General features: G+C 45.5%; 1 protein-coding gene across 1 annotated transcript in view; it reads left to right on the top strand.

The window, feature by feature from the left end:
- The first annotated feature begins 4,927 nt into the window (after nt 1-4,927).
- Nucleotides 4,928-24,066, top strand: part of ARHGAP31 (Rho GTPase activating protein 31) — a 114,268-nt gene continuing 95,129 nt past the window's right edge. The window contains exon 1 of the mRNA XM_017518912.2: nt 4,928-5,888. Within this exon, the coding sequence (XP_017374401.1) occupies nt 5,789-5,888 (100 nt within the window). The 5' untranslated portion in view covers nt 4,928-5,788. The remainder of the gene's footprint in view (nt 5,889-24,066) is intronic.

A 24,066-nucleotide genomic window follows, 5' to 3' on the forward strand; every position in this document is an offset into this window, starting at 1 on the left:
CTCGGTGGCCTAGGCTGAGAGAGTTTGTGGTGACTGCTGTGGTTTTGTCAGGAGTGGGTTTGCTGGGATGGTTCTTGGGTTGGGGGTGCATGTGTACACATGATGAGTTTGTCAATTTGTGGTCTGGCTCACTGAGGTTGGGGCCACAGAGCTGTTACTCTGGCTGAAAGCATAGACACATGGTTGCTCAGCCAGCTTGAGGGTATGCCTGCAGGAGTGTTCTTCAGTGTTGAGATGCAGGTATACAGCTGTTTGGCTGAGCTGGGAATATGTCTACCAGGGGTAGCCAGAAGGGGTGTTTCTCAGGCCCAGAACATGGGTGCAAGGCTGCTTAGCTGGTCTGAGGGTGTGCCCGCTAGGGATGGTCCATGGGACTCTTTCTCAGTCCTGGTATATAAATGCAGGGCTACTCAGCCAGCCTGTCTGTAGGGGGCAATCCATGGGGCTGTTTCTCAGGCCCAGGATACAGCTACACAGCTGCTTAGCTGGCCTTGGGTGTGTTGCCAAAGAGTGGCCCATGGGAAACTTCTCAGGTTTGGGACACAGATGCAAGGCTCCTCAGCTGGCTCAGGGGCATGCCCACTAGAGACAGCCTATGGGGTTCTCAGGTCTAGTGTGCAAATGCATGGTTGCTTGTCCAGTCTGGGATGTGTCTTCCCGTGGCAGCCCACAGGGCTGTTTCTCAGGTCTGAGACATGGACTTCTAGTGACTTGACTGTTCTGGGGGCCTGCTCACCAGGAGTGACCTTCAGGATGATTTCTGAGGCCCTTTTAGGGAGTGCAGGGCCATTGAGCAGGCTGGGGTATGGTAGGGTAGAGGTTCTGGGGACACGCAGGGCTGTTTCTCAGGTCCTGAGCATGGATGTGTAGCCACTTCACTGGCTGGGGAACATATCAGATGCTTGGAGGCTCAGGGGCCTCTCCCCTCAGGGGTGGATATGTAGTAGTTTGGCCAGCTCAAGGGTGGTTTTACTCTGGGTGGGACTGGCAGACTGTTCCTCCTTCTAAAAGTATGGTGACAGGAATTGGTTTCCCTGCTATGCAGGACCAGAGGCACAGCTGATCCTTGGCCCAATCTCCATACAGCTGGGGTTGTGGCATTTAGCTACCCATGTGGGACTGGTACAATGAAGATGGAGCCCCAGTGCTAAGGAGGTGCAGTGGCTACTGGCCACCAGAGCAGGGCACACTCCAGAGGTAGCTCCGGTCTCAAGACGGTACTATGCTGCAGCAGCCTGGCTCACAGAGGGTGGGTGGGAACAAAGAGTACACACCCTTTGCTCTTAATCAGAGCCACATAGTTTTCTACCAGCTCTCCCAATTGGGCTCAGGACTTGTGAGAACTGCAGAATTCTCCCATTGTAATGACTGTAGGCTGGGCATGGTGGCTCATTCCTATAATCCTAGCACTGTGGGAGGCTGAGGCAGGCCGATTGCCTGAGTCCAGGAGTTTGAGACCAGCCTTTGGCAAGATGGCAAAACCCCATCTGTACAAAACATTAGTCAGGCATGGTGGTGCACATCTATAGTCCTGGCTTGAGCCAGGGAGGCAAAGGTTGCAATGAGCTGACATCACACCACTGCACTCCAGCTTGGGTGACAGGGCAAGACTCTGTTTAAAAAAAAAAAAAGAAGGTGTTTGCAATGGTAATAGGGGCTGATAGGGATCATCTGTTTCCTTTTTCCTTGCAATAGGAAGTCCCTCCTATCTCTCAGTTGATCTGATTTGAGCAAAAGAGATGGTGATGCAAAGGCTTATTGCCTCCGTGCTGCCTTCCTGGACTTCCAATCACCACAGGTCCATTTCCACTTTCCCACCTCACTCCAGCACTCTCCTTTTAACACTCCAGTAAAATCCTAGCTGTTTATGTGTTGCCTTGATCCTTTCTTGTCAGGGGGATGAATGCCAGGCATCTCTAGTCAGTTATCTTGCTTTTCTACAGTATTTATTTACAGGAGAGAAGGTTGATGCCATCCTTGGTGATGAAGGAAACAGATAGCACATGTTGATAGGCACCAGTCCTCAACAAGTGCAGATAAGAGGGATCATAAGCAGCAACAGAATTCTGAGGTATCTCCATGTGAGCAAACAGCTTTTCTAGTAAATTGCACCATGATACTCTGCTAAAGGCATAATTTATATTATTACCAAATAGCTTCTCAGTTAGTCTTTCCGTTAACATTCCTACACTATCTCCATACAAACTTGCTTCTTAGGTAATAGCCAAATAGAAATCAGATTTGGAAACCAAATCAGATTTCTTCAATAGATGCAGAAAAGAGTCTGCTTAGAATAAGCAAGGAGAAAGAAAAACAAATGGGAAGAGGAAGAAATACATATAGGAAGAAAGAAAAATTAGGGGAAGAAAAAACACCTAAAACAAGCACTAGATTCAACTTTGGCATCTATCACAGGACATACTCAACATTAAGAGGGGGCAGGAAACAAATGGAGAGGGGGACAGATTTCCAGCTCCCCGAATCAGGTTGTCACCATGTGACTTCATTATCTTGCTTGATAAATCATGAATTCATCCCACCATTTGGTGTAGATAATTATCATCAAGACAACCTTGAAATGTACATCACATGTACATTTCAAATAAGGTTTGTTTAATCAGCACAGGAATAATGAACACCTTGCTAGGTACTCAGTATTACCTCCACCTTGAACGCTTACAAACTTGAACCTAACTTAACAAGAAGCGGGATCAAAAGGTCCATCAGGCCATTCCAGGTTGAAAATCCTATGAAGCCAGAGGCATTTGGGGAAATTCTAAGTAAAGCATAGAAGAATCTCAGGGCTATGTTAAGGTCATTAACTGGCCTCACTGGTTCACCTAGACAGCCTGTTTTTCAACAGACTACATCTGCTGGGTTTGATGGTGATTATGGGGATTCCATACATAGCTAAAGTTATACTGTGAAGTGTTTTGAGAATTACTTGTAAATTATTGTGTGCATACTTAACTGATAGCCTTCATTATGAGAAAGACCTTATTTAATAAAGTTACATGCAATTAAAAAATTAATTCTGATTTGAATAAAGTCTACTGATTAATACTATATCAATATAAAATTTCTAATTTTGATAATTATACTCACATTATATAAGATATTAATATTGGGGGAATTTGGGTGAAGAGTATATGGGAAGTCCTTGACTATTTTTTTGAAAATTTTTTATAAGCTGGAATTACTTGAAAATGAAACATCAAAATAAAGTTTTTAAATATTTAAAAAGGTAATTCACAGGGCTTGGCAATTTCTCCATTATTTGCACCCAGAAAAGGGGCTCCTACAGTCTCACTCTTTTGCTGACAACATGATGAAATCCACCATAAGTCAGATGAAATAATAAATGCAAAAGTCCTTGCTGAAGTAAACTGCTAAGGAAATGTTAGTGATCACTATAGTCACATATGGAGCTGCTTCTCTATAAATAAAGGGAGGAACAAGTCATTATAGTAAATTCTCCACCAGATAGTCTCCAAGCAGTTTACAAAATGCTTGGAAATTGCTGCCCTGGAAGTAGGACTCAGGGAGCTATTGAAAGGTTTTCAGCAAGGCAGCCAGGCAAGCATATAACTATAGCAATCCTTTGGATAGAGGAAGTGGAGGAGACTGGACTCAACAAATCCCACTAGGAGTTACTTTAATAATTGAGGAGTGGATGGTTGTCACTGAGTGGGCCTGGAAAGGAATAAACCAAGCTGAGAAGCATGTTGAAGAACTCTGTCTGGGCGGGACTAGCTTGGAGGTTGGGGTGGAAGGAGAAGAATGAGTCAGTGGTTACTTGAAGATGTCTCGCCAAGATGACTGGGGCAAATGCTTCTCAGTTACTGAGAGATGAAAAAAAAAAAAAAAAAAAAAAAAGGAAACACAATTCGTAGAGTTTGGGCCAAAAACGCAAGTGGCTCCAGAGGCCAGGCAGGTGCAAAAGGGGGAAGACAGGCCATGGGGGCCGTAAAAAACTGCAAGACTCATCTCTCTAAAGAGGGTGCCTCCCAAGGCCTGCCACAACTCAGCATCAGCAGTCCTTGCCATATGGGAATGCACTTGTGGTGTAAGAAGATCTTCCATTTCATCAAGAGAAGCCAGAAATTCAGATCTTATGTGAAATCTCTTGTCTTTTTAATGCTGGCTACAAATTTTAAAACATTTTAAAGCCTGGTGTCTGCCAGCCAAGCACATCTATGGGCCAGATCTGGCAGGCTGGCTATCAAGTTCAGACCTCTGACATAGAGAAAATGTCAAGCATCAAAGTTCACAAACTGTTAAGGTGATACATAGAGAGACAGTGACTGCAAAGGGATTCAGTACCTAAAATGCTACAGATGCAGCTTTGCCAGCAATCTGAGCCCTGAATGCCCCTACCCTTCAAGCCTGTATATGGATTTGAATTTATACAGTAAGTTTCATCTAATTCTCAAATGGTTAAATCACAAGAATTTGAGTGCTTACTGTGTGCTGAGTACACAGAAGTCAAGGAATTTAATCTAACTGGAGAAGGAAAAACATGCCCTCCTGAAACAACTTGAAGCAAATTATGAAACAATCTGGGAGGCTGCTTTCTTCACATTTAAGGTGTCAGAGGCACCTTAAATCCTGGTTTGTCGCCCACCCTCCCCCCATCACTTCCATTTAGCACCAGAAATGTGACTTCCTGGGCAGCGGTTACAAAGCTGCAGCCTCTCTTTGCCCAGGGGTATCTTTACCCCAGTGTGGGAGGGGAGTGAGCCGAGGTGGGGGTGCAAGGACGCGGCGGAGGAGGGAGGGATGGGAGTGGCCGGCGTGAATTCAGCCACAGTGCCTGTCAGGTTTTTCCGCCGCCGTCCCGTCGACGGGCGGGCACCGAAATAGAAAGTGTCAAAGATACGATGACAACGAGGATAAAACCAGGGCAGAGCGTTCCGAAAGTCCCATCCAGCGCGGTCCCCGCAGAACGCCAGCGCACCTCCTCCCGCCGCTTCAACGGGCCGGCTCGGCGGGGCAGGAAGCGGCGGCTGCGGTGCGGGTCCTGCGAGGAGCGCGCGATTTCCTCCCGGGCTGCGCAGTTATCTCTGGAGCCGCTGAACGGCTCTCGGGAGAACGCGTTCTCTCCCCCACCCCGTGCTCCTCAACCCACCCACCTACTTCCTCCGGCTCCACACACTCACAAGCGCCGAGCTGCCAAAAATTTCCACCCTCCGCCCCCCTCCCTAGCTAACTTCCTTCCAGCGTTTCCTGAGCTGGATGATCCTAGGATTTGTAAGACAGGAAAAAAAGGAAGGCGTGAGGGCGGGCAGGAGGGACAGGATGCTTGTTTTTCGCTCTACCAAAGCCGTCTGAAGGCGAGACCGCGGGCCCAGGGCGCAGGACCCGCCGCAGACCCCGGGCTGTCTCCTCGCCCCGCGTCCTCTCCAGGGCTCTCGGGAAGGCGGGGAGAGAGCGCGCCCTCCCTCCGAGGCGCAGGAGAAACGCCCGGAGACACCGCGGGAGCCTGTGAAAGTCCCTGGGACTCCCAGTGAGGAAGTGACACTCCCAGGCTAGCCGGCCCGCGGCTGCCAGTCTGCACGGCCTCGGCACGGCGGCCCCGGAGCGGCGCGGGGTGGATCTCAGGCTCCGCCGGCCCGCGCCCCGCGGGGTCCATGCGCAGGGTCCCCCGCCCGGCTCCTTCCGTCCAGTCCTCCGATGCGGCCCCCCAGAGCCGCGGGGCAGCCGGTGATCTAGCCCGGGAGCCAGTCTTACAGCGGTGCCAAGCAGAGGGGCGGCGGAGACGGAGGGGCAGCCTCTTTGGGACTAACTCATGAAGAACAAGGGTGCCAAGCAGAAGCTGAAACGAAAGGGAGCCGCCAGCGCGTTTGGCTGTGACCTGACGGAGTATCTGGAAAGCTCGGGACAGGATGGTAATGTGCCTTGCTTGGCCTTTCCCCCCTTCTTTTTGTTTGAGGGAGAGATGGACTGTCTTGGTTTGTGTTAGAATCGGTTCACAAGTTAATGTATTCCAGGCCTGTGCGCTCATTGCACTTTTTTTTTTTTTAAGAACATAAACTATTCTTAAGGTGCACAGGGCTGCCGTCCCGACGCGCAGAGGCAGCTGTGTCAATCCTTCCGTTGTTTCACATGAGCCGTTAATGGGTGGTACTGCCTCAAGTTTACCCGGCCACCTCTGGGGATGGGGGTGGAAGCCGCAGAGGTCCAAATCCTAAACTCTGTGTGTTGGAAGGGAGGGAGGAAAGGTGGACATGTGCGATGGTGATCAGTGGGCTTTCCTGGATACAGAATCATGACCGCCTTTGCTGTCCCCCCGGGCTCTCCAATTTCGTCTGCTCACATCTTTTTTTATTATTGCGTTAGAAGGCAGTTGGGGGTGGGGGGTGGGGGGTGGGGAAGGATCCTGGCTGAAGGAGTGGTTGCACAAACATTTCTGAATTTCTGACCTGATGCCAAATATATAGTACCTCCACCCCCATTCCACAACCCCCCCAAGACCTTTTCCCTCCTCTTGGCTTTCAGATTAACATTTGGTGTGTTAGACAAGAAGAGTGTTGTAAAAAGGTCAGAGGGCCTTGATTTTTAAATAGTTTAGGGTAAGTAGAGAAAAGGAAAACTCTGTTTTCAAGGTCAGATTGGGGGAAAAAATGTGGGGAGGGGGAATCCATTGGAGACAATTTAAACATTTGTTGGGGAAAGGGGAAAGAAAACACTATCTAGATTTCAATAACAGCGTTTGAGCTTAGAAGTGTTTAATCATAGGAAAGTTGGAAAATTGAGCATTAAATGACTCCTTTTGTAAGGTTGACTGGTTTTGCACTTACCCATGACAAAAAGGCCTTGTCTTTAGAAGCTTCAGTGAGAGGGAAAGTAGCCTGCTATATGGGCCATGTGTTTATACATAGATAGATATAACAAAGAGGAAAACATAAGGGCTGTGTAACTGTGCAGAATTATTCTGCCCCCAGGAAAGTAATCTCAAAAACTATTTGATTAGTCCATATCAAATATGCATTTCAAAAACAGTGCAATGCTTTTGTTTCACTTCCATTTTTTTGGGAGACTCAGCACCACCTAGTAATTTGCAGTGGTGTGATATTCCTGTGGTATTCTAGAGTTCAGTCTGCTGTGTCATTAGGACAAATGGCTTAGTATTTTAGAGCTTGGAGAACCATTTCAAAACTGACTCTTTTGAAATAGATACATAACTGAATGATTCATTGAATCCTCAGCAACCATCTGGAGAGGTAGATTTGAGATAAAAATCACTTGGTTTGAGTTTTTTTGGATGTGAGAGAACTCTATGCCTCTTAATCACCATTGTCAGAAGTTTACAATGAAATGTTTTCCTTCACCTGTTATTGTAGGGGCCTTCAAGTTAACCTCCAGGTACACTAGGAATGCTCCTGGGATGCCACCTTTCACCACGTGGGTGTTATTCTGGCCCCTCCCTCAAAGCTATGAGAGTTGCATGGGGCGCTTGCCAGCCCTGTTCATTCTTACAAACTAATAGACAATAGAATGAGCCAGAACCCCAGGGTTCTGTGAAGATGCCTCAAAGGCAGCCTTAGGCAGCTGTTCTTTCACCTGCTTTATATTTTGGGCTTCTGGATATGTTTCATTTTGACCAAAAAAAGAAAAGAAAGAAAGAAAGAAAGAAAGAAAGAAAGAAAGAAAGAAAGAAAAGAGACTACTGCTTAAAAGAATGGCAAACCAGTATCCAGTGCTCCCCACCCTGGGGAGGAGGAAAGGAAGCCCAGAGGGGTAAATTGGCCTGCCTAAGGTCATACAGTTGATCATGAGGGATCAGAGGGCCTTCACTGGCCTGTTAGGTTCCTCTGCCCTCTATGTCTAAGCCAACATTCTCTTCTAATGATATTTTCCCCCTAAATTGAAAGCAGACAGCCCTGCTACAGGATCAGCAAACTTCCAAGTTTGAGATGAGAGTTCAGTTTTGAAAGGAAAGGCAACTGACCCACTTAATGATCCACACACCGTTATTGTGCTACACAGAAATTACACATGCATAATAAGCTGCTTATGTAAATAAGAGTAATTAGAATTTATTTTTTCCCCACAGCTAAAACTAGTTGGATAGTTTTTTTTTTTTTTCCTGTGTTTGCTATAGTGTAGCATCAATAAACAAAGTCAGTGCTAATAGTTTTCTCTAAAGTAATGTTGCTTCTTTGTGGACTTTCTGAAACATGTATTGGTTCATAGACAAGGCCTGGACTCTGCTTCTGGGAGGAAAAGCTGAGCTGGGCACTGGCCCACTGCCCACCACCTTGGAAGATCAGCCCAGAATGCTGAGGGTGACAAGTCAGTGTGGTAACTGGGAGTCAGGGGGCTGGTGAAAGTCTCCCTGGACTGACCTCATGGTTACTGAATTTCAAAGGTCAAGGGTGGTGAAGTGGACCTGCATTGAGACAGGAAAAATAGATTCAGATCTGGGAGTACCAGGGGAGAAGGGAAGACCAGAGATGTAGGGAGGCAGAGAGCCTCTGTCCTTGGACAGGGAAGGAAAGCCCTGAGCTGGAGTGGAGGAGAAAGTGGATGACGATGAGCTAAGCTCAGGCCATCTAAACATAGGGAAGCTACATGCCTGAGTGGGAACTCTGGGCAGACAAGGGCTGAAGACAGAGAATGATGTCGTATGCTTCTGTAATTTGCTGAGGCTCAGCCCTGCTACTTTGAGTTGGACAAATCTGATAAGGCCGGGTGTGTGGTTTACAAATAGGTGTTCAGCTTAGGGCAGACATTGCTCAGGGCCAGTTGTCAACTTTAATCTTTGGGAAGCTGATGAGAAACAGAAACCGCTTCCTTAGAATCACACACACACACACACCCGTGTATACAGTTTTTGCAGGTATCTTCATAGACGCCAGTTTCAGACCCTGCTCTGATCACCCCTTGCTAGTTACACAGTGGGGCCTGATATGCAGGGCCAATTTTCCCCCTACTTTGACCACGTTTCTCTAGCCTGGTAAGAAGGGAGCACTAGGAATGTACACGCTCAGCCTGGTAAGAACACTCAAGAATGGCATGAAGTGGCTCCCGGCAGACTTGGCCAGAGCCTCTTTCACTTCCCCTCCAACACAGTGGCTGCAGCCCCCAACCCCTAGCTCTCCCCTGGGAACCAGCTAACTTTCTCTTCCTGTCTGGAATAGAGGGAGATCATCCCTTCCTTACTGCTGCTGCTGCTGAAAATAGTATAGCTTTTTTCTTTTCTTGACCACTGCATAAGAAGGCCCTTGCTTGCAGCTGTATAAGGGAAACCACATCATGTTGCTCCCTGTGGTTGGGAGGTTGTGGGTGAAGCTCTGCGAGGTGATAGTGTGCCCATGGTTGTTTCGTGCCTCTACTTTATACGCCAAGTGTTCGGGGTCTTCTAGTAGAGCTTGGAGATGGTTGGGGCCAGGAGCTAATAGACAATAGAGTGTTATAGGGAAAATCATCATCTTTCTCTGGGTTGGCTTGACTTTACTGACTGAGAATTTTCTTGCTCCTCTGAGCAATCTTTGTTCATTTTACCCGCTCCCTGGTAAAAAGTGATATCGAGCTTCCAAGATGAAAACAAGAAGGAGCAAGAGTTGTGCCAAAATGGGCTGGGCCACATGCAGCCTCTTCACTGCACAAACTGGGTCCAATTCATGCCCTTTTAGAAGTTTCTCATTCAAAACGTAGTAGAGACCACCATTGTCAGGGACATTTTGAAGCGAGCGTCTTCACCGCCTATTCCCAAGCTGTATTATGTGAAGCTACATTATTGTCTGAGTTGTGCCATTCACAGCAAGGTAGTCAGGAATCCATCTCATGAAGCCTGTAAGGACCAAACACGCCCATCTCGATTTACACGTGCAGGTGCTGCCCTACAGCCTCCACCAAAGCCCATGTAAGGAGCTGAGTCCCTAAGGGCTGAAGAAAAACTGTCCTCTGGAGAAAAATAAAATGGAAGCTGTACTTAAAAAATTAAAAGGTGATATTGCTTGCTCTGGCCCCATGGCTCTTGATAATGGCAACACATTAGAATTACCTGAGAGCTTTAAGAAAAAAATGCTGATGCTCAGACCCCTCTCAGAACAATGAAATCAGAATCTCTCCTAGAAGATGTGGATATGTAAGCAGCATTGTAATCCGTGCTCAGATTACAGACTGTTTTCACCTGGATAGGCAGCCTTAGCCATTCAGAAGGCACCTTCTGAATGTTTCATAAGAATTGTCAGCCTTTTCATTCCTAAACATTTTTTCCTATTTCTTACTACACTGAAAAAGTATACATTAACATATATATGACATATCTTTTATACATAATGTATATGTTTCATTTGAGGCATGACCGAGGGAGGGTTCATAACAAATAAATGCCCATTACAAATATGATTATAAGCATGATGAGAGTAAGCCCGGGTATTTCAAATAACAAGGATAAGGCAACGGGAACTTTTAGATGTGGCTCTTCTACATTTTGAGGCTAAATAATTCTCTCACTTTGTTTATCTATTTAACAAATATTTATGAAGGCACTGTGGTAGGTACTGTGGGGAAAAAAAGATAGGCTGCAGGCTCAAGAAAGTTATAGTCTAAGGGATATGAACAAACTTTCAGATCTATTAAGCTTTGAAGTTAGCTGTCAAAGCTGAAGGAAAAGCTGAAGAAGAAAATTAGAAAGCTTTGATCTCCAATTAAATAGACAAGATACTCAAACATCAACAGCAGCAAAGTCTTAGCAAAGAAGGTAAACAGTTTCTGTTTAAAATAAGATTTAACGTTGAATGGAGAACAAAGGCAGGGGTTTTCTCTTTGGCTTAGCTGCTTCCTTCTCAGCAGCTTGCCTGGCACATCATGATCACACTTCCCTGACTAATTCTTCATCCTTTGGGTCTCAGCTTTGGAAGATTCTGGAAACCTTCTCCGATCCTCCCAAGGCATGTGCCCCTACTGGGGAATAACCCCATTCAGAGTTTTGGAACCTTACTGCCTGGGATAGAATTCCAACTTTGCTTATTCCAAGCTGAGTGACCCTAGAGCCAGTTACTTACCCTCGCTCTCAGTGTCCCCACTCATGAAATGACGATAATAGGATTGATATGAAAATAAATGAGTTAATATGGGTGAAGCACTTAGCAGAGGGCAAGCACATGGTACACCATAAGTGTAGCTATTATCATGGCACGCTGAGTTTACCCTAGCATCCCCACCTACCATCCAGGACTGTGTGGATGTGGCTCCAATTAAATGAGTAAATGATATGATTAGATGGGGCTAATCCATCACCGAAATAAACAGGAAGCAGGTTGCTTGCCCTACTGAGTGGAGAAGCCAATTTATGCAGGGATTTCTCAGAGTCACTGTGGGGTGGATTATCCGTATACACTCAGGTCAACCTAAAACTAACGGGCCCTCAAGAGACCCAAGAAAGACAGCCACAGCCGGATGCAGTGGCTCATGCCTGTAATCCCAGCACTTTGGGAGGCTGAGGTGGGAGGATCACTTGAGGTCAGGAGATTGAGACAGCCTGACCAACATGAAGAAACCCTGTCTCTGCTAAAAATACAAAAAAGCTAGCCAAGTGTGGTGTAGGGCACCTGTAATCCCAGCTAGTTGGAAGGCTGAGGCAGGAGAAATCGCTTGAACCCAGGAGGTGGAGGTTGCAATGAGCCAAGATCGCACCATTGTACTCCAACCTGGGTGACAAAAAAAGAAAGAAAGACACAGCCACTGCTGAGTCCAGAAGAACTGAAGCAGAAGTCAGGTCCTGGATGAGGAGCTTGTGGAGTGAGAACAGAAACTTTGTGGGCTTGAGTATAGAGGGACATCCCCGCATTTGGGCTCCCAGAGTGAAACAGGAAGAACAGAAAAAGGAGAATTCGGCTTTAAACATGGAGCAAACTGACTGGCTAACTTGAGGCCGAGCTGTAACTTACTCTGTGTAGTCTGGAGATGACAACCCACACACAGAACAGAAACAGCCACTTCCACATGCCTCCCTTCTGCCCACTCTTTAGACCTCTGCCAAGAGCCCCTGGGCCACAGGGACAGCCTCACCCTTCCTCCTCCCCTGTCCACCCCCACTGGCTGCCACCCAGATGCCTTCCAGCTTCAGGAGGCCTAGGCATTGGGGCTGCTAAGGAAGCCCACTCCCTGTTGCCCCAGCCCTACCCTGGAGCTAAGAACCATCCATGGTGTGAGGGAGAGCTGAAGGCCTGCTCTTGGTGCTGGGACAGAGGGAAACATGTTGAAACTAGGAACACATTTTCCCATAGCTGATTCTGTGAGTGGTGGACAAACTTTCCAGTGCCATTAGAGCTGTAGTTTTTGATGCATTCGTTTTATCCTTCTCCCCCACTTAACCCATTAGGCATCTGTGGGCTAGCCTGGAAACCTTTTCTGTAGGGTAGGAGCAGGTGTGAGGGGAAACACACTCCAAATTCCAGAAGTTGATTGATCAAAACAGTTCTGAAGCACTTGCTGGGGAGTGTTTGTTACCAGGAATCACCTTACTGCAGAGAATTTCCTGGGCTTTTGTGGCTGTGAGTGAGGCTCTGCAGCAGTGCCTGGGGAAAGGGGATGGGGCTCTAAGTTCTAGGACTCTGGGCATAAGAACCATCACTGCCCTGCCACCTCCCTTGCCATTAGCTAAGTCTAGCTAAAGATTCTGGAACAAAGTAGTGATAGACTCTTCTAGTTGGAGCTACCCATTGCTCATTTCCTCCAGAACAGACCACACTCACACCAAGCCGCCTTTCCCACCCTGGCCTCTGGGTCTCAGGACTCCACTTCCTTCTAGTGCTTCCTTGAGACCAGTCTTGAGACCCAGGAACACAGAGTTAGCGTTCTTCGCATTCAGTGCTTGCTGTGGATTGAAGCCAATGTGACATTTTCCCACCAATCCCCAAGTTTCAAGTTATTTTTTCTTTTTTGCCTATGGGTACATGTCCCACCCAATTTCCTGAGCTGTTTTCCCCTATGCCCCAGCACAAATGCTACTCTTGAGTTGAACTGATCTTGGTATTTCTCCCCCAAGGGGCTGGCTTCAAGTACTGATTGAGTGAGTGCCACAGCCTGCTAGAACTTCAGGAGTCTGGATAGCATTCCTTGTCCCTCTAGTTTTTGCCTCAGTATACAATTTCAACTAAGGCTTTAAATTTAAAACCCCTGAAAACAAACAGGCTGACTGTAATTCAGAGGAGAATAAGTATTGGTACTAGATTGTTTTTCTAAGAGCAGATTTTGATAGAGAAAGATGAAAACATCAGCCTGCTAGATGGCTGAAAGGAAGAGGAGGAAGAGGAGGTCTCTTAGAGGAAGAGAAAGGACTTAGACATGAAGGCTGAGTCCCAAATCAGGCCTCGTTGTTATTTTCATTGGTAGTAAGAACTATTTATCTGTGTTGATTGCTTACTCTCTGCCAGTCACTTTACTCATGCAAAGTAATATTTCAATATCTTTAAGAATTAGGCATTTTAATCCCTATTTTACAAAAGAGGAAACTGAGTGATTTAACCAAGTGATGCCAAGATGATAGAGATGGGAAAGGCAGAACTGAAATAAAGATCTGTTGACTCCTGAGACCATGGTCTCAGGCATGAATCACATCTCCTAGGATAGCATATTTCATAATTTGGCATTAACAGTTTTGCCCCAACCTATGAAAGATGATTTTTTTCCCTTTGCTTTGTTTTTCCCCCAGCCTAAACCATGATGAGTCATAATAACAATGGCCATTTGAAAGCACTTTACCCTCTGCAAGGTGCATTTCACACACACAAATATCTAAACCTACCAGCTTTGAAGCCCAGCCAGACCCCATCTTTTCCTCCCAGGTCCCTTGCCCACTGCAGCCACATCTTCTTCGCTTCTTGGAATACTGACTGCCTTAGAGTCAGGGTACCCAATTTATTATGCATTCTACCTGTGTTTTGTTCTCTAACAATTTGTGTATGCAAATCGATCGTGAGTTCCCCTGAAGGCAGATATGGTAGCTCATGGTGGCTCTCTCGGGTGAGCCCCATGTGGGACTCGCAGCAGTTGACTCATTGAATCTACTTCCTCCTTCAGAAAACCAGTGTTCATGCCCTTGTAGGAAGCTCAGGACAAGGGACACCACTGATGTGCTGGATTATCAGGAACCTAATTGCTTAATGGTCCTCAGGGGTTCACAGCTACTGCCAAATAGAAACTGACTCAGGCTTTGCACAGAACTCCCCAGAAACACTGCCTTTTCCTAGTGCCTCACCAGTCATTCCTTGGTATGAACCACATTCTTGGCGAGGCCCCAGAACCAACTGAGTTTCTGGGATCGAGTCTCAGGCACTCTTTGTTCTTGTTTAAGCTTGGTTGATGCATACCAGGCCCTGGTACCACGCCCATGGCCTGATGCTGGCCTAGAATGCCTTGCAGGCCCCCTTCCCACCACCACTGGAAGGGGGTGTTTCCTCCCCCAAAAGCAAACATATACCAGCTCTCACTGTTATGAACACTAGAAAACAGCTTGACATGGAAGCTGGGATTCTGACAAACCATAAATAAATCTATAGCTATGTGAAGGCAATTGAGCTAATTTGCGTGATTATGCATATTTCTTTCCCCAGCTCTTTTCATGTGTTTGTTTGTTTTTTGTTTTTTGAGATGGAGTCTCACACTGTAGTTCACACTGGAGTAAAATGGCTTGATCTTGCACTGCAACCTCCACCTCCCGGGTTCAAGCAGCTCTCTTGCCTCAGCCTCCCAGGTAGCTGGGATTGCAGGTACCCGCCACTGTGGCCAGCTAATTTTTTGTATTTTTAGTAGAGACGGGGTTTCACTATGCTAACCAGGCTGGTCTCGAACTCCTGACCTCGTGATTTGCCTGTCTCAGCCTCCCAAAGTGCTGGGATTGCAGGCATGAGCCACTGCACCTGGCCTCTTTTCATGTTTTTAGTAAGAACCTATCTGGAGTGGGACTTTCAATTCAAGGCAACAAGTATGTAATAGAATTCTAAGGTGCCGGACACTGTTGAGTTTACAGTGATGCTCTCAAGTTGCTTTTGACCTAAAGTATTCAAAGAGGGAAAACAACTAAAAGAAGTACAAAGAAGAATGGAATGAGGGCTGTAGAAGATGAGCACGCAAGGGGACATGCACATGTGAGGCAGCTGAGAGAGAAAGAACCATCAGACAGAGTGGGGGGGTTTCACCAGGGGAAAAATCAATAAAACTGTAAAACCAATATCATCTGACTGAGTTATGACAGAGCTATGAGAGGATAGGGTGGTTGATCTCTAGGAGCAGGAAACCACAGGGTTTTGCCTGACACTTAGTAAAGTAAAACACTTAGGTTCCACTTGGAATCGCTCACACCTTTCTGCACCCTGGGGAAGAAGAGGCCTAAAATCTGGGAAAGGTAGTTGACGGTACTTAGAGTGGTGAGGCTGAGACTGGCTGGGGTGACAGAAGCCTGCCTTCAGCTGCAGGAGAGTGAACCTACCCTCAGGAGAGGGCAAACCAGCTGATAATAACAAGAGTGGCCTTTGATTTGGCTTATCATGGCTTTGTCTGTCCCCTGCCCAAGCACAGAAGAATGGGGGATTCTGTTAAAATTAACTGGGCGTGTTGGTGGGCACCTGTAATCCCAGCTACTTGGGAGGCTGAGGCAAAAGAATTGCTTGAACCCCAGAGGCAGAGATTGCAGTGAGCCGAGATCGTGCCACCGCACTCCAGTCTGGATGACAGAGTGAGACTTTATCTCAAAAAAAAAAAAAAAAAAAAAAAAGATAAAACTTTTTAAAATGTGGGGAAAGTTCTGTTTTGTCCATGTTTTATAAATGAGGACCAACTCAGAGAGGTTAAGTAACTTGCTTCATGTCACCCAGTCAGGAAGCAGGAGAAGCAAGACTCCAGTTGTGTCTGTCCAACATTAAATTCTCCTTCCATGGTTTTGTCTGCTCTCCACCTAACCAGACACAGCTATGCTAGCAGTAAAACAGGTCTGATATGCAGAGCTCCATTTTGCCATGCATTGCCAAGGTGATAAGTTCAGTAGGATTTAGTTAGACTTAATAAAACTTCTGGCAATTGAGTTCCCATCCCCAGTTTTTCCAAGTAAAACACTTAGGTTCCAAATACCAGGATTCTAAACAGAGAGCATGCCCTGTTACCATAAGTAGCCCCTTCCACCACTTCTTTTCCATCTGTTTCCTGCATGCTGAGTATTATTGGGAAACAATGATGTCAATTCTTCCATATAAATCTACACCTCCCTGCCGGCCCCTCCCCTACAATGCATATTTTTGTTCCTCTTTCTGGCTTTTGTCTTGCTGTTCTGTTAAGGACTCATGCTTTAGGCGACAATTGTTGGCTTTCTTTTTAATGAGTTTTAGCTATTTAAGCTTTATCATGGCCTTCAAAGTGCACATGCTTTTGGGGGCCTATATTTGTTAAATCCTTTGTTTGGCTAGTAGCTAGAATATGAGCTTGTGCTAATGGAGAAGAGCCATTTTGCTTTCTGGAAAAGCAAAGCCAAATGTAGGTCTCTGAATCAAGATCAGAGCTGAGGACAGAAACACAATGCTTGGGTTGGGGGCCCTCTGGGGCTGCATTAAAGCTGTAGCTGACCTGGGCACAGAGCCTATAGCTGAAGCCCAAGAGAATATCCCCTTAAGTAATCTGTAAAGGTCCTGCTTTCCTGCCTCCTAAACCTGACTTCTAAATAGGGTATGGTTTCCTCAGTTCTCCTTTCTTTAGTACCTTTAAAGACAATTTAGTTTCAGATAGAAAGGAGGGGTAGTTCCCTGGGTACAGAATGAGTTTTGAATTCCTAGTCCAAGAATTCTGGACCTCTCCTGTTAATCCTTGGACAGCATTTCTCAAACTTGGCATGAGAAAGACTAAAAATGTAGTTCTTACTTTCAAATTTTAATTTTAAAATTAAATATTAGTCAAATTTAGTATACAACTAGAGATACTCTTTAAATCACATTTTGGACTCCTTGAGACAAAACAGACATCTAATAAAAGTTTTCCAACGGGGCTGGGCACAGTGGCTCAGGCCTTTGATCCCAGCACTTTGGGAGGCAAGGTGGGTGGATCACTTAAGGTCAGGAATTCAAGATCAGCCTGGCCAACATAGTGAAATCCCATTTCTACTAAAAAAATAAATACAAAAATTAGGCAGGTGTGGTGGCGTGCACCTATATCCCAGCTACACAGGAGGTTGAGGCAGGAGAATTGCTTGAGCCTGGGAGACAGAGGTTGCAGTGAGCTGAGATCTGGCCATTGCACTTCAGCCTGGGTGACAGTGCGAGACTCCATCTCAAAAAAAAAGATTTTCAAATGGGTATTTGCATAGGTTGTTCAGTGTCCGGGTCCATGGAGAGCATGTGATTCTACCGAATGGGTTCCATAGTTTAAAACAAGCTATAAAGTGCCGCTGGAAGTCAGGATTCTGAGATCTGGTTCCTCAAGGATTTTACTTTTGTTGGTCTGAGGTGGGAAATCTGCATTTTAAAGATGAGCTCCAGGTGAACTCATATCCTTGGCCTACTGATCTCGCTTTGAGAAACACTGACTTAGCACATGGAAAGCAGCAGCTAAGTGAAATGATATGATTTTTATTTTCTTCATTATACTTTTATATTGCCCAACATTTCAACAGTGAAGATACATTTTTATCTCTTAAATCAGAAAGAAAAGAATTCTAAAATTATTGTAGGAATAGTGTGTCTTGAGTCAATGGCTTTTTTATAAACACCCTTTGTTTCAATCCTTATTTTTAGTAAAAAAAAGAAAAAAAAGAAAAAGAAGTCTTAGGTTTTTTTCCTCCCTTAATAGATACAGTATAGTGAAGCCAATTAATTTTTCCTCTGAGATGCAGTGTAGCAGGGTGGTTGAGCATATGGTTTATTTGCTGATAGACTACCATGGTTCAAATTCCAGCTCTACCACATGCTAGGTTTGTGACCATGAACAAGCTTACCAAACCTGTGTATGCCTCAGTTTCCTTATCTGTAAAGTGGAGATTAGGATGATAATGGTACCTACCACATAGAGTCAATATGAGCATTAAAGGAACTAGCGTACTGTTTGGAATTTAGCAAACCTTCCACACATGTTAACCACAGTTATCATTCCCCTGATGATTGGAAATCTTATCCTGTTTCAACTTCATTACTAAAAGTGTGATTCCTGGGTTATGCTACAGATGTGGAAGCTGAGAAAGCTGAGAACAAATGTTCCAAGGCCCCCATCTCTCCCTAGGGGCTACTTTCTTTAAGAAATTCTCTTATATACACACAATTATTTATTTCTCTTTGTTCGATGCATAAAAAATGCTAGTTTTAAGATTCTAATCTGTTGATAAATATATCTGGGGTGGGAATGTGGCAAACTTTCTAAGTTTTATATGTTTTTAGAAATTAGGAAAAGAAAATAATCTAAAAATAATTCCTCTTTCCTTATAAAGGTTATGGTAAAAGGCTATAATCACAGTGACAGCCATCCAGCCTGCTAGTTTCCATCCGTATTTCAGGAGTGTTATACATCTGGCAATCAAGCCTGTTTCCATCGTTGATGGAACAATGTAAGTCCTGGGTTTTTGCTGGGCCATGTGACATCTCACATATGCCTATTTATTTGCCCCAAAACTGCATTTTGGAAGTTGACAGAATGAGGGAAATCTGGCTTGAGAGTGAATCCAAGTATGAATTAACTGTAAAAAAAAATTTTTTTTAATGCTCAATCTTAGGCTATAGGAACAGCAGCAGAGCAAGGGATCCATCCCACACTCTTCAGGACTGGAGTCACACATGGAGTGTTGTCTTTACTCTGGAGCTGCATTTTAACCTGGAAGCTTGTACACAGAATTATATTTAGGAAGGTGATCAGAAGAGTGAAGGATTGTAAAATGCTACAGATGACAAATGAAATTGCTGAAAATGTTTATTACACACAAGTAAAAGCTGCTTCCTTTGCAGACATGACCATGCTGGCCTCTCTGGGTTGCTGTGTTTGTTGTTCCTTGTCTTAGTTTCCTATTGCTCCCAAAACAAATTACCACAAACTTCATGGCTTAAAACAATACAAATCTATTTTCCTACAGCTTTTGTAAGTTAGAAGTCCAACACAGCTGTCACTAAAGTCAATGTGCAAGGTGTATTTCTGGAGGCTCTAGGGAAGAATCAATTTCCTTGCCTTTTCCAGCTTCCAGAAACCACCCACATTCCTTGGCTCCTGGCACCTTCCTCCTTCCATCTTCAAAGCTAGCCATATCACATCTCTTCCACCATTTGTCCAGTCATGTCTCTCTCTTCCCACAGCTGGGAAAGCTTCTCTACTTTCAAGGACTCATGTGATCAGATGAAGCCTACTTGTATAATCCAGGATACTATCCCCATCTCAAGGTTCTTAACCTAATCACATCCATAAAGTCCCTTTGTATAGAAGGTAACATATTCACAGGTCCCAGGGATTATGGCATGAACATCTTTAAAGGGCATTATACTGCCTACTGCTCTCCAGAAAGGTAAGCAGTATGTAAAAACAAACAAACAAAAAAAACGCTCCTCAGTCTTAGCGTGTAGGAACAGCAGCAGAGCATACAGATCAAAGGATCCATCCTGTACTCTTCGGGACCGGAGTCACACACGGAGCATTGTCTTTATTCTGGAGCTGCATTTTAACATGGAAGCTTGTACTGGGCAAATTGGACAAATTGTCCATACTTAATGACCTTTGAAATCTTCCCTAGTTCCTAAATGTGGTCATTATATGATTTAAAAAATCATTACATGACTTTTTTTTTTTTTAAATTTTAGGCAGGGTCTTACTTTGTCACCCAGGCTGGACTGCAGTGGTGCAGTCTTGGCTCACTGCAGTCTTGATTTCCTGGACTCAAGTGATCTTCCTGCCTCATCCCCCCAGGAAGCTGGGATTACAGGCACACACCCCGATACCCAGCTAATTTTTGTATTTTTTTGTAAAGACGAGATTTCACCATGTTGCCGAGGCTGGTCTCAAACTCCTGGACCCAAGAATTCCACCTACCTACCTTGGCCATTGTGCCCAGCCACTTATATTATTTTAATCCAGTTTAGTACACTGTTAGTAATGCTCCCTAAATTCCATTTCCAACTCCTTGAAACAAAATAAACAAACAGAAAGCCCTGTATGTCATGGTTTGTGAAGAATATGTCATTCTACTAAATGAGTCTCTAGTTGTAGACTGCAAGTGTAAAGTTCTGCTGGTCTGGCAGTAATATGTGTTCAGCCCTGTTGACTGCTGAGGGAGCCACAGAAGTGCTAGAATCACAGCTTCCATCAATCGAGAACTTGCCTCTTGCCAGGCCCTGTACAAATGTTAACTCATGTGTCTCTGCAAACAGCCCTAGGAGGCAGGGATTGTTAATGTCTCTATTTTTCAGAGAAGAAAATAGATGTTGGGTGCACTGGCTCATACCAGTATTCCCAGCACTTTGGGAGGTTAAGGCAGGAGAATTGTTTGAACTCATGAGTTCAAGATGAGCCTGGATAATATGGCAAAACTCTGTCTCTACAAAAAACTACATAAAAAAATACAAAAATTAGCCAGGCATGGTGGTGCAGGGCTGTGGTCCCAGCTACTTGAGAGGCTGAGGTGGGAGGATTGCTTGAGTCCAGGAGGTCGAAGCTGCAGTGAGCTGTGATAGTGCCACTGCACTCCAGCCTGGGTGACAGAGTGAGACTCTGTCTCAAAGAAAAACTATCCCCCCCCACCCCCACCCCACCACCAGCATGGAAAAGTTGTCTTCCACGAAACCAGTCCTTGGTGCCAAAAAGGTTGGGAACCACTGTCTTAGACAACCATCATTTAGCAAGAGCACTTTGAGTTAGGTAATGCTGTTGTAAATGCTCACATGCCTCGGAAGATTAAAGGCACTATCAACTGTTTTTTTAAATCTCAGTTCTCAAAAAAGAAAACAAAATAAAACAGAATCTCAGAGAAGTGAGGTGTTGTGCCCAAAACCACATAGCTGTTACTTGGCAATGCTAGGCTTCAATCGAAGTCCTCTCTCAGTCCATTACACTACGTGGTTCCTTTCTGAACTATCCTCCCGTCAAGCTGACCAGCATTCACCGAAGAAGCAGCTAGAGAACAATAGATCACATCGGGTAATTGCATGCCTCGGCCACACAGGGAGCCCAGGCTCAGTCTTTCAGGGGTCAAAAGAGAAAACCGGTTAGGGACTTGGCCTGCAAGAGCTTCCAGGAGAGCAGCCAGAGATGACACAAGAACATTCTGTGGTCACCCAGTGGTGTGCAAGAAAGGAGATCCAGAATCCAGGACACATTCTTAACCAAGTGGTTCACCCTCTAGGGAGTTCTTATCTTGGTAATATGGCTTAGACTGTGGGCCCCCAAATCTCAGGCTGCAAACAGGTTTGGTCCCTGGTCCTTTAGGAACCAGGCTGCAAAGTGGGAGGTGAGCGACAGGCAAGGGAGCATCACTGCCTGAACTCTGCTTCCTGTCAGATCAGTGGCATTTCTCAAAGGAGCGCAAACTGTATTGTGAACTGCGCACAAGGGATTTCAGTTGCAGGCTCCTTATAAGAATCTAACGAATGCCTGATGATCTGAGGTGGAAATGTTTGATCCCAAAACCATCCCCCCTGCCCTACCACCACCATGGAAAAGTTGTCTTCCATGAAACCAGTCCCTGGTGCCAAAAAGGTTGGGGACCACTGGTTTAGACAGCCACCTTTTAGCAAGAGCACTTTGAGTTAGGGAATGCTGTTGTAAATACTCACATGCCTGGGAAAATTAAAGGCACCATCAACAGTTTTTTCAATCTCAGCGGGAATTCGTCTAATCAACTTCCTTTTTCCCAACCCTAAATTGGAATTAACTGAATAAGTAGGCTTTTTTAAAGGGGAAGAGACAACTTTGAAGGATAGACCTGCAGATGAAGTGGGTGGGCTGGTGGGGTGCTAACCTCCAATGAGGTAGAAAGTGGTCAATGAAGAGCACAGAAGTGATAGCCTATATGCTCCTCTGTCGGCCTCCAGCTCCCCATCACTCCTGTCCATTTCAATGGCAGTAGATCCCCAGTTGACCAGTTGTCTCCCTTCCCGGTGTTTCTGTCCTACAGTAGACCTCTGTTACCTCCCACCTACAACTGCTGTCGTAGTTGTCTAAGTTGCCTCCTCCCTTGAGTAAAAAGAAAATGAGCTCCTTGGAGACTGGCCACCCAACCTCTGTTCATCTGTGTATTAGGTGTCTGCAGGGCTGGTTCGTTTCTAGAGGCTCTAAGGGAGAGTCCTGCCGTTTCCACCTTCTAGAGGCCTTCCTTATTCCTTGACTCATGTCACCTTTGCTCTTCTGCCTCCATCTTCGAGTTGTCTTCCTCTGTCTGATCGCCTGCCTCTCTCTTATGAAGGCCCTGTGATTACATTAGGACCACTCAGACAATCCAAAATAATCTTCCCATCTCAAGATCTTTAATTTGATAACATCTGCAGAATCCCTTTTGCCATAAAAGGCAACAATCACAGATTCTAGGAATAAGGATGTGGACCTCTTTGCTGGGACATTACTCAGCAAACCACAATTTGTTTTCCCATTGCACATGGTTGGCTTAGTAGATAGCATTCCTTTAAGTGAAAAGAATAGAGTGGTGATTATGGGAGTGGAGGAAGAGATGGATATCAGATGCCACCATCTGCTAAGCACTTACCAGGCATTGGGTCCGCTGGGACACTGGGAGGAACAGGTATTATCTGTCCTGGGGAGGGGATATGGGAGAGAGGGTCACAGTCCCATGCGGGAGATGGACATATCCTCAACTCATTATCACACACACCACAGTAGGAAGTAAATGACATCAATTCTGACTCAGAGGAGTGGGATTTTAAAAGATGAGTGGAATCTGAGTAGTTTCTGCCTGAAGGGAAAATATTCCAGACAGAGGTAACAACATAAATCAAGGTAGAGCAGTAAAAATGGTATGCCAGGATCAACATTCTCAAAAGGGAACAAAGGTGACAGGACCTATCTGCCTGAACTATGTTTACAGGAACAAATGGCTAGTTGAGTGACCATTCTAAATCTTCCAGGAAAAAGACAGTGGTGAAGAAAATGTGTCCGCTTAAATTCCAGACTGATAAATGAAGGGGAATCTCATAAGAGCCACATTTAAAACCAGCTTGTCCTTTTTGTTATTTTTGTTGTGGCTGTTGAGAAAAAACTGGCCCTCTGTCAGGGAATAAACTTATTTCAAGAGGAGAGAAAATGAGGTACCTGGGGCAACTGTAAACCAGAGTTTCATAGTTGACCCATTTATTTATAATTTTAGGAAATTTCATCTCACTCTGTCCCAGGGATGATAACCAGAAGAATGTTTACTGTTTCAAATCCAAGTTTTATTTGAGGTGAAAAACTTTGTAATGTTCCTTCTCACCTGCTTCCTGGTCACGCTTCTATTCCATCCCATCTCTTTTTCTTCCAGCCTTCTCTTCATCTTTGTCATTCCTCCAGTTTGAGAAATGGCAGAGCAGATAACAGATCTTCCATCCTTGCCAACTCTACTCCAAGGTAGCTTCAAGCTCCGCCCTCTATGCTCCCGTTCCGCTAAGATGGCTGTTCTCACCTCAGAGCAGTGTCCTCTCCCCCACCTCCCCACCCCGACCTCCACATCTCCCAGGAGACCTCCGAGTCCCTTGGAGGTGGGCCTTTCAGTCCAGTGCCCACATTGTACCTACAAGATTCCAGAACTCCAAGAGCAGAGAATACTGGGTTGGGGCAAAAGTAATTGCAATTTTTGCCATGATGGCAAAATAATTCAGCCATTGCTTCTGCAGCTGGTAGGTGCTCAAACCATTTTTGTCTTGAGTGCCTGAAAAGCTGAGCCCAGAAGGGAGTGGGACTGGGCTGATGGTCAGCCACAGCCTGAGGCCGTTCCTAGCCTTGTGTTCCCTCAAGACAGAAATCATCTCCAGTACCCCTCACGGAGCAGCTCCTCTGGCAACACTTTGCCATGACTCCCTTGACGCCGGAGTGGGATGTCAGGCATCATGAAAAACAATGCAAGATGTGATTTAATAAGGAGTAAACACCTGCCACAGGTACATGCTGTCTTCTTCT

The sequence above is a fragment of the Cebus imitator genome, unplaced genomic scaffold (genome assembly GCF_001604975.1).
Source record: "Cebus imitator isolate Cc_AM_T3 unplaced genomic scaffold, Cebus_imitator-1.0 Scaffold713, whole genome shotgun sequence".
NCBI classification, from domain to species: domain Eukaryota; kingdom Metazoa; phylum Chordata; class Mammalia; order Primates; family Cebidae; genus Cebus; species Cebus imitator.